Raw genomic sequence first — 13090 nt, 5'->3', positions numbered from 1 at the left:
CAGCTTTTATTTTTTAAGTTCAAAAGCAGATGCTTCTGAATGCATTCACAAATTTAAGGTCATGTTTAGTCCGGCCCTCGGGTACCACTAGCTGTCTGTCAGCAGTAGGGAATTGTACAGGATACTGAAAGGCCATCATTGAACACAAAGGCTGTGTGTTCTGCCCATCCCCACACTTCTCATAAAGAGGGAGCAAGACACAGTTCGAAACTTTTCTCCAGATTAAGTGTTCATGTCCTCTTCTATAGTCATTTGAAGGGCTGTCAGAAGATAGCCGCCTATCTAAAGAAGTCCTTTATTTGACGATCTGTCCAACTTTAAGATAAAGAACCCTAAGAACAGAAGGTGCCTTGAAGTTGCCCATCAGCAGTTAGCATCTGGGTAGCAAAGTGATACAGGTCACCTGTCTCAGCACATTTTACCATAGTGGGGAAGACTATATCTTTCTATTTAAATCACAATAATGGATTTCTATAATTGCATCTAAATGACCATATATATAAGTTTCACGAATTCATGTCCTCTTTTGTCCTTTCTTGAGCCAAGGCGTTAGTGGCCCCTGGAACCATGAGGACTATAACTTTACTTTTTCAATTACTGGGTGGGAGGGGGTTAAAGGATCAGGGTATTACATTCCACACTAGGCTTTAGCCACACAGAGAGAACCAAGAAATGTGGATTTCACACAGTCCAGAGTTCATTGCATTCCTGTGAGTAAACATTTCTGCGTAATACCCGCAGTCCAGCCTCTTAATTTGCACCAAAAGTTCTGGTCTACTGCATTAATTCAGGGCTCAGCAAGACACATGGCAAATACAGTTACAGGGGAAAGGAAAAAGGTACCCCTGCCCGTACGGGCCAGTCTTGACAGACTCTGGGGTTGTGCGCCCATCTCACTTAAGAGGCCAGGGGCCAGCGCTGTCCGGAGACACTTCCGGGTCCCGTGGCCAGCGTGACATCGCTGCTCTGGCGAGCCAGAGCCGCACACGGAAACGCCGTTTACCTTCCCGCTGGTAAGCGGTCCCTATTTATCTACTTGCACCCGGAGGTGCTTTCGAACTGCTAGGTTGGCAGGCGCTGGGACCGAGCAGCGGGAGCGCACCCCGCCGCAGGGATTCGAACCGCCGACCTTTCGATCGGCAAGTCCTAGGCGCTGAGGCTTTAACCCACAGCGCCACCTGCTATCCCCCTCAGGGGAAAGGAAGCCTGTAGTAATAAACACTGGGACTTACACAGGAGCTGCAAGATGTGTTACTAGTTCTAAACAAGAATCAAGGCTGTGTCTGCTGTGAAATGTTTTGTGAAGTGTGTGTGTGCATAGGGGGGGATTAGCCTTTTCTAATTGTTGTCACTTCCTTCCTCTTGTTCTTTTAATACACAAGCACCGATGCACATCACTCTGCAACCGAGTGCTGAGGCTTGCATGGGTAATGCAACATACAGCATACAATCTGCAGTGGCTGGTGTTTTGCAGTCACTGTGACTAGAGTCCTCTACTTACATGTTACATGGGAACATATGGAACAAATCCCCAACGGTGACTCATGTTAGAGGAAAGCACTTCTGGAAGGGATGGCTATGGGAGGGGGGGAGAGCAGCTGTGTGCGTGCTTAACATGCATGCATAATTTTATTTGTATGCCGCCTTTCCACAGTTCAAATCATGCCCGAGGCAGTAAATGAAACATTAGAAAATACACAGCCAAACTGAACCATTTCCACGTAAATCACAAGGTCTACAATAAAGATACCAACAACGAAAAATCCCCAGCAACAACCCCACCCCCACCCCCTTAACAACCCCCCCAAACAAAATTCCCCCAGCCTGCCACTTTCCAGGGGCAACTCTTGTCCAGCAGAATTCTAGATACATGGTTATAAGGCTAAATATGCACCCAGAACCCCAAGGGATGGAAAAGTCACTGAATGAGGGGGTAATTTTTGTTGCCAGGCAGAGAACAATTCGAATTATACTTCACTGGTCCCAAAAGAGCTTCACTGGCTGTCTGTTTGCTTCCAGGCCGAATTCAATGTGGCGTTGCATGCTTTAAAAGCCCTGCAAAGTATGGGACTCAGGAGAGTGCCTTTCCCCCTATCATCCTGCCCATGCTGTTTAAGATCATCTGATGAGGCCCTCTTCTGGGTCCCTCTTCTATCAGAAGCAATACTAATGCAACAACTAAAGAGAGTAGCTTGGCTGCTGCCCCTTCTCAGCAGCAGCCCCCACCTGTGACTTGCCTGTCACCAGCATTATTAGTTTTCAGGTCCCAGGCCAAAGCATTTCATGTAGTATTTAAGTACTGTTATGTGATCTGTTCTGCCTTATTAATGTTTTGTATTTTCATCTGGTTTCTAAGCCTGATGCTTAGAAACTGCACTCGAATCTGTCCTGGGGGAGGCTGGCGTATAAAAGTTTTAAATCAATTGCAGCAGAAAAGGGCTGGTTTGGGGAAACAGTTAAACACCCCCTCCTCTCCTCTCTACCCGTGTCTAGGATTATTTTCATAAACAGCTTGCTACGGATGCAGAATTCGAGGCACAGTAGAAAAAGTTAAGGGTGCTCTTTATTTCCCTCTGCATCTTTCTAGGCTTTAATTTGAGCCAGGCCTTAACCTCAGGACCTAAGTCTTTTAAAAGTGCATGAAGACCAGCCCCGGCACATCTGAATTCGTTGAGACAAAAACAGGTGCCTCTGAGCGTGCGCCGAGTGCATCTATCACAGCTGAGCATTCATAGTTCACTTCTACTTTTCTGTGCTTATAGCAGCTTGCTGCCCAGGGCTACCCTTTGTACAAACGTCTAAAGAACTGCTGGTAAACGGGAGTTTACCGAGAGGCAAAGGATGTGTCTGCATGCCACATCCTCTCCAAATTGGGTGACTGTGCCAACCTGGGTGGGGGGAGGGGAGGGGAAGCGAGATGTCAACACCAGCCTTTGTCCTCAACACAGAGCCAGTTGTTGCTATTCTGGGCCCTCGAACAAGATGTTAAACACACAAAAGCCCATGTCCTCACTGAATGCATCTTGTCCTGCCAGAGGCTCTCACTTTAACAGGCGGACAATTGTTCTGGTGTTCTAGGAGCACCCTGCAAGCACATACTCCTCAACGGCATGTGCCAAACTCCCGAGACCAAGACTGCAAAGAAGAAGTGGCCTCAGAGAGCAAAACCACAAGACAGAGCTGGGGAGGATATGAGATCCACTGCTGTGCAGCTTCCCTTCCCTGACCAAAGTCAGCTCCCACAAAAATAAAGACGACTTTAAAAAAAAGAAAGAAAAAAGTAAGCAGAGTCGTATTTCAGAAATTCATTCAACAGAACGGGCACCTCCTCCCTCAAACTCTTAAGTAATGTCAAACTCTTAAGTAAACACAAACAAGCACACAATGAAATCGCTGGATTGGAATTTATTAATCTTTGATTATATTCATTCATGCCCACAAGGTTCTCTGTCCAAGTACAGTTGTCAAAGAAGCAAAGGAGAGCTAGAGAGAATGTGTAGCCATCTTTAACCTTTTGTGTTATTTTCAGCATTGTATATTAGTCTTTTGATGTGTTTATGCCATATGGAAAACATACGTTTTTGGGTGGCCCTGCAAATTGACTTAATAGGTAAATAACCTATATCCTGTGTATACTTTACATCTGTCCTTTTCATGCATCGTGTACATGTGTAGAGCTATCTTGTGAACATGTTCAGCATGGATATCTGCAAAGGGGAGCCTGTGCATGAGTTGACAACTCCCCCTTAAGTACCCCATGCAATCAGGGACCCCAATTATGCACATGGAAGATGGAGTGAGCTTGCTGTCTCCTGCTCTGGAGCGTAGGACTTGAACCAATGGATTCAAGTTACAAGAAAGGAGATTCTCACTAAACATCAGGAAGAACTTTCTGACAGACAACCCTTCTAGTATCCTGTCATTCCACACACCACAGTGTTAAATCATTTGCAACAAATATATAGCCTTAAAGATGAAAAAAGGATGCATCCAGCCATCCTTTCCATGGGGATTCAATGTGACCCTTTCAGTACATCTGATTAGGAACAGCTTCAAAACCATGCTAGACTATCACCAGAATAAGCGTGTTTCAGCTTTTGGTGTGATGTGCTGCAGATGGGAGATTGAGGTACCTAAATACTCTCTCACCCAAAAAATCACTCTGCACTTGGAAACCTAGACTACTTTGGGGGATAAAAACATTTGTTGGCCAGGATCCATGTGTGAGCAGGACAGAAGAAACACAGAACCAGGCTTGTTGGTTTTACCATTCAACAACTTGCAGTGCTAAGGAGACAAGTCACAGATTGGTTTTTAATGCACTAGGAACTGCTGTGGCAAGAAAGTACAGTCAAGGGCAATTCTAGACTGTCACTATTTTCGGATGGGATTCAACTACATACTGGCAAATTCAGATTGTGCAATTCATAGAATAGTAGATTTGGAAGGGACCAGGAGGGTCATCTAATGCAACCTCCTGCAATATAGGAGTCTTTTGCCCAATGTGGGGCTCAAACCCACGACCCTAAGATTAAGAGTCTTGTGCTCTGCCAAATGAGCTATGCAACAAGCTTTTACGCAAAAAATCTGCTTCTTTCCCAAAAGATCAGACTCTTTGGCAAAAGGGAATTGGTAGGAAATGCAAAGTGTGGGATAACTCTAGCTTTGACGCAACATCATCTAACCTCCTTGCAAAGAAATCAGGAAGAACGCTCAATAAACAGGTTATCTGGAAGTGGCTAAAAGACACCAGCTGAACACACAGCTGTTCATGCCTCTTCTTTGGATCCCTGTCATAGCAACACATGTCATATTTAGTACTAAGGGGTCCTATTTTAATTCCTCCATAAACTTAGACTAGCCAAGCTGGAATTCTCCGATTAAAAGTAGCCTGGATTTGCACACTTGCAATGAAACTCAAGAGAGTTCACCTGATCCTTCACTATCCCCATGCCACCCCATCTCTACTTCTGCAACCTCAATCCAGCAGCGTAGCGTGAGTTGTCAGCACCCGGGGCAAGGCAAGTAATTTGCGCCCCCTAACGCGGGGCAAGGCAAGTAATTTGCGCCCCCTAACGCGGGGCAAGGCAAGTAATTTGTGCCCCCTAACCCAGGGCAAGGCAAGTAATTTGCGCCCCTAACCCCTAACCTGCCGCCGCTGCCAGCTTCTTCTTGCTGCTGCCTGGGCTGGGGTATTTACGGTAAGGTAGCCACGGCGGCGGCAGCGGGTCCGCATCAGGTGATCTGAGGCGAGTTGCCGCTGGCGCTGCCGCCCAAACGACGCTGCTTGCCCGGAGGAGGGCAGAGAGGCGAGGAAAATGCAACACGGCCCAGCAGCTGCAGCAGCAGCGGCGGCGGCGGGGCTGTGAGGAGGGGCTGCCTGGCGCGCCCTCCGCAGCCCTGATGTGCGGGGACCGCGGAGAGCGCTGAGAGCCGCTGCCTGCTGGACGCCTTCAGCCCGGACGTGCGCACAGCTCGTGGGTTCTGCGAGACATGGGGCTCTGCTACAGCCTGCGCCTGAGGCTCTTCGGCGACTCTGGAGGCGGCGAGCGCGCCCCCCCAGATGTTGCGCCCGGTGCGGCCGGCCCCCCCTGCACCCCCCACGCTATGCCACTGCCTCAATCCACATTGCAAAAAAGATAATTAAAAAAAATCTTACTCTGAACTCAGTGACTTTTCTTCTATGAATGCATGAACTCAATTAACTTGTGGCCCTATCACTTTACAACTACATAAACTTTACAGTAGGCCATCAAATGCCTCATTGAACTAAGTGCCAGCTCTGTGAAGTGCTTCTCCTCTTATCACACACTAACCCTGGCCAATGAAACAATCTCCTCCTGGCGTAAAGAAGATATTGCAAAAGGAGGAGAGATAAGTGACTCCAAACCACCCATATGTCAGCTTGATTTATATTGCCAAGCCCTACAAAGGGCAACATATATACGCAGGTTGACTTCACTACCAACTGCCTTTCTGAATTCCAACTCTACAGAATGATTCTATGCCACTGCGAAGTTCACCAAAGGCTGAAGCAGCAGAGTTGGGCCTCCTCCATTCTATCTAGATACAGCTCCATCTTAAAACATCAGTGAAGACCTGTTATTTTCAAGGCAATCATACTGGGTTTAGTTTGCCAAACTTAAGATGCTTTTTTCACACCTTGTTATAGCATCTCAGTCCCTGAGAAGCACCCATTTCTTCTTCTCACAATAACTTTTTTATTGTTTAAAAAAATAAACCATAGAACAACCTTAATTATGCCTGAATGTGAAGGCTTCTCTTAAAGTCAGGGATTTAAAATGACTTATAAGTGTTTCTAGACCAGGGCTGTTTTATAGGGAAGAGCTAGGTACTGTACCTTGGGTCCTGGAAGGGCCAAGAGTACAACTTTATTTCATATATATCACATAATATAAAAGCAGTCTCCAAGCAGTTTATAAAAACTGAAGTGCTACACACACATGCAAACAATAAAATGAAAACAAGAGTCATGAAAATGACTCTGTGGCCTGGCCTCCAAGTATTTGTAAAGTGGATAGAAGAACTATATCTTCCCAGACCAGTAGGAGACCACTGTCTGCTATCCTTAAAAACACCTTTTATAATTATGTTGCACTAGCCTTGTTTTCTCAAACAATGTGGTGCTATGGCAGGTTGCCAAGAGGCAGAGAGCTATCAAGAAGCCGTCACAGTTCATCTTCTCCAAGAAAAATATCTTACCTGGACCACGGGGTGCCCCCCTGTTGGCGCTTTGACTGCCCCTCGGCTCCCTTCCGTCTCATAGTGGGCACGGTGGTGGGGTTTGGGCTGCACTTCAATCCGCAGCTCGTAAGAGCCAGAATGACTGGAGAGGGGCCATTCAAGTGGTGGGAGGGAGTGCACAGGAATGCTGGGCAGAGAAGAGGGACAATAAGTTGGAGAACGTCATTATGGAACGCAGGTTGGCTTTTCTCTTTTTTTCAAAAGAGGTCAGGGTGCACAGCCTCCATTAAGAAAAATGGAGGGGTTTGCCCTCCCTCAGAGAATTAGCAGAGGGTCTGTCAATGACTATGGATCACAATTACTTTATGGAGCCTCCAGATTTTGAGGCAGTAGGAAAAGGACTGTTGACTTCATGCCCTGTGTTATGGGTTCCTGGGGGCATCTGGTTGGCTGCTGTGGAAAACAGCATGCTAGATGAAGTAAATAGGCTTTTGATCTGATCCAGCAAGTCCTTTTTTATGTTTGACTGCACTAATGCAGGGAGGGGGAAGAGACAACACTGAATGGAGAAATTAGTGGGCAAGCAGAGATGCTTTAGCCTTGCTCCTCACAAATGCTTCCGCTGGACATGCGTAAACGATTTTTTTCCTCTGAAAACAATTAAGTCCAGCTCAGAGAATGCTAGCTGGGGGAAACACTTGAAAGGGAGAATTAGTGGGTACAGAAAGAGTTACGAACTCCTCTCTTATGTCTGCCTAAGTGCTCTGTCCCCACATTCTTAGTATCTCATTAAAATCATATGTTTGCTAATATCTCCACCCTTTGAAACAGGTCCCTGGTAAAAATTTACATCTAGCAAATTATTTCTACTTTTTGGAGGTGGGCTTGTACATGCACAGAGACAAACAAGAGCAGCAAAAAAATCTAATGTGTACAAAGGTAAAAGGGATCCCTGACCATTAGGTCCAGTCATGACCGAATCTGGGGTTGCGGTGTTCATCTCGCTTTATTGGCCGAAGGAGCCGGCGTACAGCTTCCGGGTCATGTGGCCAGCATGACTAAGCTGCTTCTGGCAAACCAGAGCAGCACACGGAAACGCCATTTAACCTCCCGCCGGAGTGGTACCTATTTATCTACTTGTACTTTGATGTGCTTTCAAACTGCTAGGTTGGCAGGAGCAGGGACCGAGCAACGGGAGCTCACCCCGTCGTGGGGATTCGAACCACCGACCTTCTGATTGGCAAGTCCTAGGCTCTGTGGTTTAACCCACAGCGCCACCCGCATCCCTTTTTGTGTACAAACTGTACACTTATTGTCAGTTTAGAGAGATAGGAACTGCCTTATACCAAGTTAGATGATTGGTGCATCAAGTACAGTCATACCTCATGTTACGTTTGCTTCATGTTACGTTCTTTCAGGTTACGTCCCGTGGCAACCCGGAAGTACTGGAAAGAGTTACTTCCGGGTTTTGCCGCTTGCGCATGCACAGAAGCGCTTACTTGTGCTTCGCGCATGCGCACAAGCACCAAATCACACCACGCACCTGCGCAAATACGGTGCTTCAGGTTGCGCTCTTTTCATGTTGCAAACAGGCCTCCAGAATGGATCCCGTTCGCAACCAGAGGTACCATTGTATTCCTACTTGGGAATAGCTAAGCATCTGCTTTGCATACAGAAGATCCCTGGTTCAGTCTTCAGCATCCACAAATGAAACTAGGCATGTCTCCTGATTTGGAGATTTCAGTCTGTATGGAGCTAGATGGACCAATGATTTCAATGGGTCTACTCCCGGAGTGATTTAGCTGGATATCATCCCATGTTTTGGTGCACATGACATCTCCCAATGACTGGCTACATATCAGAATGCATTTTTCTGGATGCATCCATAACATAATAACTGGCTGGCAACCCAAACAACAGGTCCTGTATTGCAAGAGCCTTTTATTTAAAAAATTTCCTTGCATATCACGGTGGTAGTTCTTGTTTAGAAAGTAGGCAAAGGCAGACCATCCCACACACACGCATAGTGGAGGTTTGGGCTATCAGGAACACATTCTATCAGACCTGTTAGAAAGAGCAACCACAAGACATGCAAGCTTACCTGCAGATAGGTATTGCAGGCATCAGCTGCTTTGGCCAAGATGGCGGCACTAATAAGATAGACTCAGGTGGTGGGTTTCTCCGATCATCCTGCTCGCAAGGCCCAATGTATTCAATAGGCTGAAGCACGTGACACGGCATGCTGGCCTTGTGGGAAGACATCGGCGAAGGTTCCGGGCTGGTTCTCCATATTTTTGTGGGGACTCCGCAAGAGGGATCGGTGGTGAGGTTGCTCATTGCATCCATGAGGCTAGAAGAGGTGGATAACTGGGTGTAGGTGATGGAAGAGCCGTCTTCTCTCAAGGGGACCTGGGGAGAGGCTTGTGGAGAGGGGGTTCTCGATTGCCGTGGAGAAGTGCAAGGTTGCTGACTCCCGTAGAGCTCGGGGCAAGGGTACTTCCGCTTTGCTCCTGGCGATGACGACCTTGAGTTGGGACGTGGAGATGTTGAACGTGGCCCCAAGCAGGTATCCTCCACGATGGTTGCTTGTGGGGACATTATTGGCGAGGTTCTAGGGGAATAATGAGCATGGGTGTTTTGAAACTGTGGACAAAGGTCATCACTAGGGCCATTATTTGGTGAAACGCATGGTGAGGTATAAGGAGAGAAATTTGTCTCTGAAATGAAGCTTGCAGAGGAGCCGCTGCTAGGAGGGCTCAGGCACAGCGGTTCTCGGTAGCTCTCAAAGCCAGGGACAGGCAGGGTAAACCTTGGGCTAGCAGTAGCTGAGTTGGACTGATGCTCTACCAATAGATCTCTGTCTCTGCTGCTGAAGGGACCCCCCGAGTGAATCAGTTCATAAGATGGTGTTATCTCAATCCTAGGGCTCAAAGTAGGGGGACCGGCAGCCTTGCCCGGGTCCAAGTAGCATTTTGACCCTAGGCTATCTGGCTGTCCGTATCTGCCCATGTGATCTGCCGAAAGGCTAGACAAAGCGAAGGGGGTGTATGGCTTGAGGCCATAATCCGAGACATCATCATGAGGGTAAGTAACTCCAGAGGGTGGGCTGATGATTTTATGTGAAGGAGTCGGTTCTTCTGGAAAAAGAAGGGTGGCTTTTAAGACTAGACATACCATGGCAGAAGCTGAGCAATCACGGGTTAACAAGAAGGCATTAGCAACAGTGTGTTAGGAAAAGGTTGTAAAGATATTGCATATTTATATCGATCGCACATGGAAGGCTGCAACCAGCTGCTTCAAAGTTGGTCATTCTCAGATAGAAGCAGCAGCGGCACCATCCTGCGACCACCCAGTCCCTGTAAGGCACCAGCAGAGTCAAACCAGGGCAACTAAGCCCACACACCTGACTCCCAGTACCACTTGGATAATTCTCAGAATGAGGCCCTACTAGCCCAGTCTGTTAAACCTGTAGCATTCCCATATAGCGGCCAGATCCAGAACACCCCTGCTTTATAACTGCCATATATTTGTGTTAGCACATTTAGGTGCCAACGTAAGTTTTAAAAATGCCTTCCGGTGTTGCCTTATCTAGGACATGGGCATATAACTCATTTTGTTTTGTATTATGAATCCAATATGAAATGCATAGAAGCCTTGGGCCCTCAGTCTGCCTAGATGAATTGAGCTGCAGATTTTAAAATTGTGTTTTCCGATATTTCCAAGAACTTGCTAGCTTTTAAATATGCAGAACTTTTTAAAAACACACACACACACAAATGCTGAAAACTGCAGTGTAGCTGAAACAGAAGCAGGTTATTTTATAGCCTGCCTGTAAAAACACAGTGACAGAATGATGTGTGTATCTACTTGTATGCAACAGTACTTTTAGGATCACTGATTGTTATCCAAACCTTAATTCTGATATTCAAAACAGGTGGTAGAACTGAACCCTGGTGAGCGATCGCACTAAATGAAGCACTATGTAAATCAAAGATGGCGAACTGGTTGCCCTCCAGGAGCTTCTGGACTGCAACTCACTGTTGGACTGGTAGGAGTTGGGATTCCAAAAACAGCTGGTTTCCCAGCCCTGGAACACAGACCTGTACCCTATTACTCTACTACCTTGAACTATGGGACATGGTAGCTAATTTCCTGTCTATCTATCACAGGTATGTTTCATGCATGCAGTCATGTTTGCAGTTATGTTTATTCTTTAAAATGGGAATGGTAGGCTTTCGAATTGAAAATCTGCAAAATCCATGGTTTTACTTTCTAAAGATCATATGCTGTAAATGTTTCCAACAAGAAATGGGGGGCAGAGGGAACCCTCCTCCTCTGATTTATTTTGTGAGGTGTGTGGAGCACCCCTTTAGGAATTGACAAAATATGCCTCTTTTCCCCTAGTCTCATATTTTACTTCAAATATTTTACAGACTCAGAAATGTTCCACTCAACACAATCTTGGCAGATACATTCTAGCCCCTCCACCCCACCCCCAAGGCTGGAGAGAATTAATGAGAACAAGTATTACACAGTTCCATATTTAATCTCGGACACAGCTTTATTTTATTCCAATAGATAAGAGGTGAAAGTTTTATCTAGGCAGACATTGACAATATAAAAGTGCATTCTTGGAAGTGTTCAGATCTCATCTAAGTTAAAAATCTTATTGCCTTCCTCAATTTGACAGGAAAATTCTCCTTCATGTGGACAAGGATAATACTGAGAAAGACGACAATAAAGTTCTAAAAAAGCATTTTTAATACCCCCTTTGAATTCTAGGGAACACAAATTTGGGTAGGCCAAACAAAGGGGTAGAAACCAATTCATTTTGCACTGACTAACTTCAAATAAATGTATTTAATGCAAATCATGATTCTGTTTACACTGGAGGGTTTTGTTGTTTGTTTGTTTGCCAGATTTACTTCAGTCCCTATATATCATTGGACTACAGGTTCCAGCATCCCCGGCCATTGGCCCTGCTGGTTGGGGCTGAAGAGAGAAGGAGTTCAACAAAATCCGGAGGGCCATGGCTTAGCCGTTCATGCTTTACCATCTATCGGCCACTCGCATCAAGGGGCACCTACTGTGTGACTATCTGCACACAGCTTTTATTCATTTTCCTAAACAGGAGTGAGTCCTTTTGTACAGGAAAAGTAACTGCGACATTTAAAACAGCCTGGGGATGGAACATCTCTTAGAGTGAAACATCACATCCAATTTTTATTTTACGCTACCCAGAAGGAAATTGTTCAAATTGCTACAGTAAATGGTTATAACCCAAATGAAATTTTGCATGAAGTGGCTTCTCCAGTTGATTGCAGACCAGCCATGAATGCCTCCTTTTGACATGCTGAAAGTAGAATATGGTATTGGCAGTGATACAACAAACTCCCTGGCAAAACTCATCTACCCAGCTCCAGTTCTGACTTGGAGGAAGGGCGTCAGCTTGCCTTCTTGCCGCTGCTCTTAGATCTGTATTGGAGGTACATCACCTCTCCAAACAACACAAGTGTAGAATAAATTATGAAATCGTTGTACAAGTTGTTATGGCCATAATGCATCTGTTTGTGACATCATAGTCTGCAGCCATGGGAACAGCTATGATGGTACAAGCTCAGCTTTGTTAATCTGCTGTGGAGTGGGAAGAAAAGGAGGCTGATTAGAACACAGCAGTTCCTGTCCTTAAGATTAAATCCCCTGATGTGGTTTCAATTTAATTAGCCAGTCCATACTTCATTGCCACCAAGACTTGGGCACGTAATTAGCAAACACTCAGCTGTTGGTCATGCCAACCTGACTTGGCTCTGTAGGAGCTACTGCTGTTGTATTTTTAAATGCATTTCTGGAAAGCACTACATAACCAGCCAGCAGCCCAACCTAATTCAAGGCAGAAGGTGGTTTTCTAGAAGGCTTTTCCTCCAAGTTACATGGCAACTGCAGATTCTGCTAAGAGCACCTCTGCCAGTTAGCATGAAACAATTTAGTACGAAATTGGAGACACAACCACTCCCATGATGGGATCTCTGTAATCCATAATCTAGCTGTAATCACAAACTAAAGATAGCACTCCTGGGAACAAAGGCAACTAAAAGAAGACATACAGTAGCTGTTGGCGTTATACTACAGTTAAAACAATCCAGCACTCTTCATTTTAGACTCTAAAATTAGAGTGCCTACTTAAGTGCACTCTGCTTTTCTTAAAATTAATAGTTTAACTTGCAATCAATTACCCAAATTGACGTTAGGGGGTGGGGATGGGAGGAAGCAGCATTTTGAGAAATGTGTGAAAATAGTACAGTATTCTCACTTTACCCACAAGTGCCTGCAGCATTTGTATTCCCTCACTGCCCTTAATTTTGTTGAATAAAACATTCTGTTTAGG

General features: G+C 45.8%; 1 protein-coding gene across 6 annotated transcripts in view; it reads right to left on the bottom strand.

Moving 5' to 3' along the window:
• NFATC2 (nuclear factor of activated T cells 2) overlaps nucleotides 1-13090 on the bottom strand; it is a gene marked incomplete at its 3' end in the record, with an annotated part of 140292 nt that overhangs the window by 100952 nt on the left and 26250 nt on the right. For 5 of the 6 annotated variants that reach the window (XM_079979067.1, XM_079979064.1, XM_079979066.1 and 2 more), the window contains exons 2-3: nucleotides 8807-9842; nucleotides 6724-6892 (exon numbers count right to left, since the gene is read on the bottom strand). In XM_079979067.1, the coding sequence (XP_079835193.1) occupies nucleotides 6724-6892; nucleotides 8807-9842 (1205 nt within the window). The remainder of the gene's footprint in view (nucleotides 1-6723; nucleotides 6893-8806; nucleotides 9843-13090) is intronic. The other variant, XM_079979068.1, reaches the window with a different exon arrangement.

The sequence above is a fragment of the Podarcis cretensis genome (assembly GCF_951804945.1).
Source record: "Podarcis cretensis genome assembly, chromosome: 6".
NCBI lineage: Eukaryota > Metazoa > Chordata > Lepidosauria > Squamata > Lacertidae > Podarcis > Podarcis cretensis.
The sequence above is the reverse complement of the archived record's forward strand: the minus strand, read 5'-3'. Positions and strand labels throughout refer to the sequence as shown.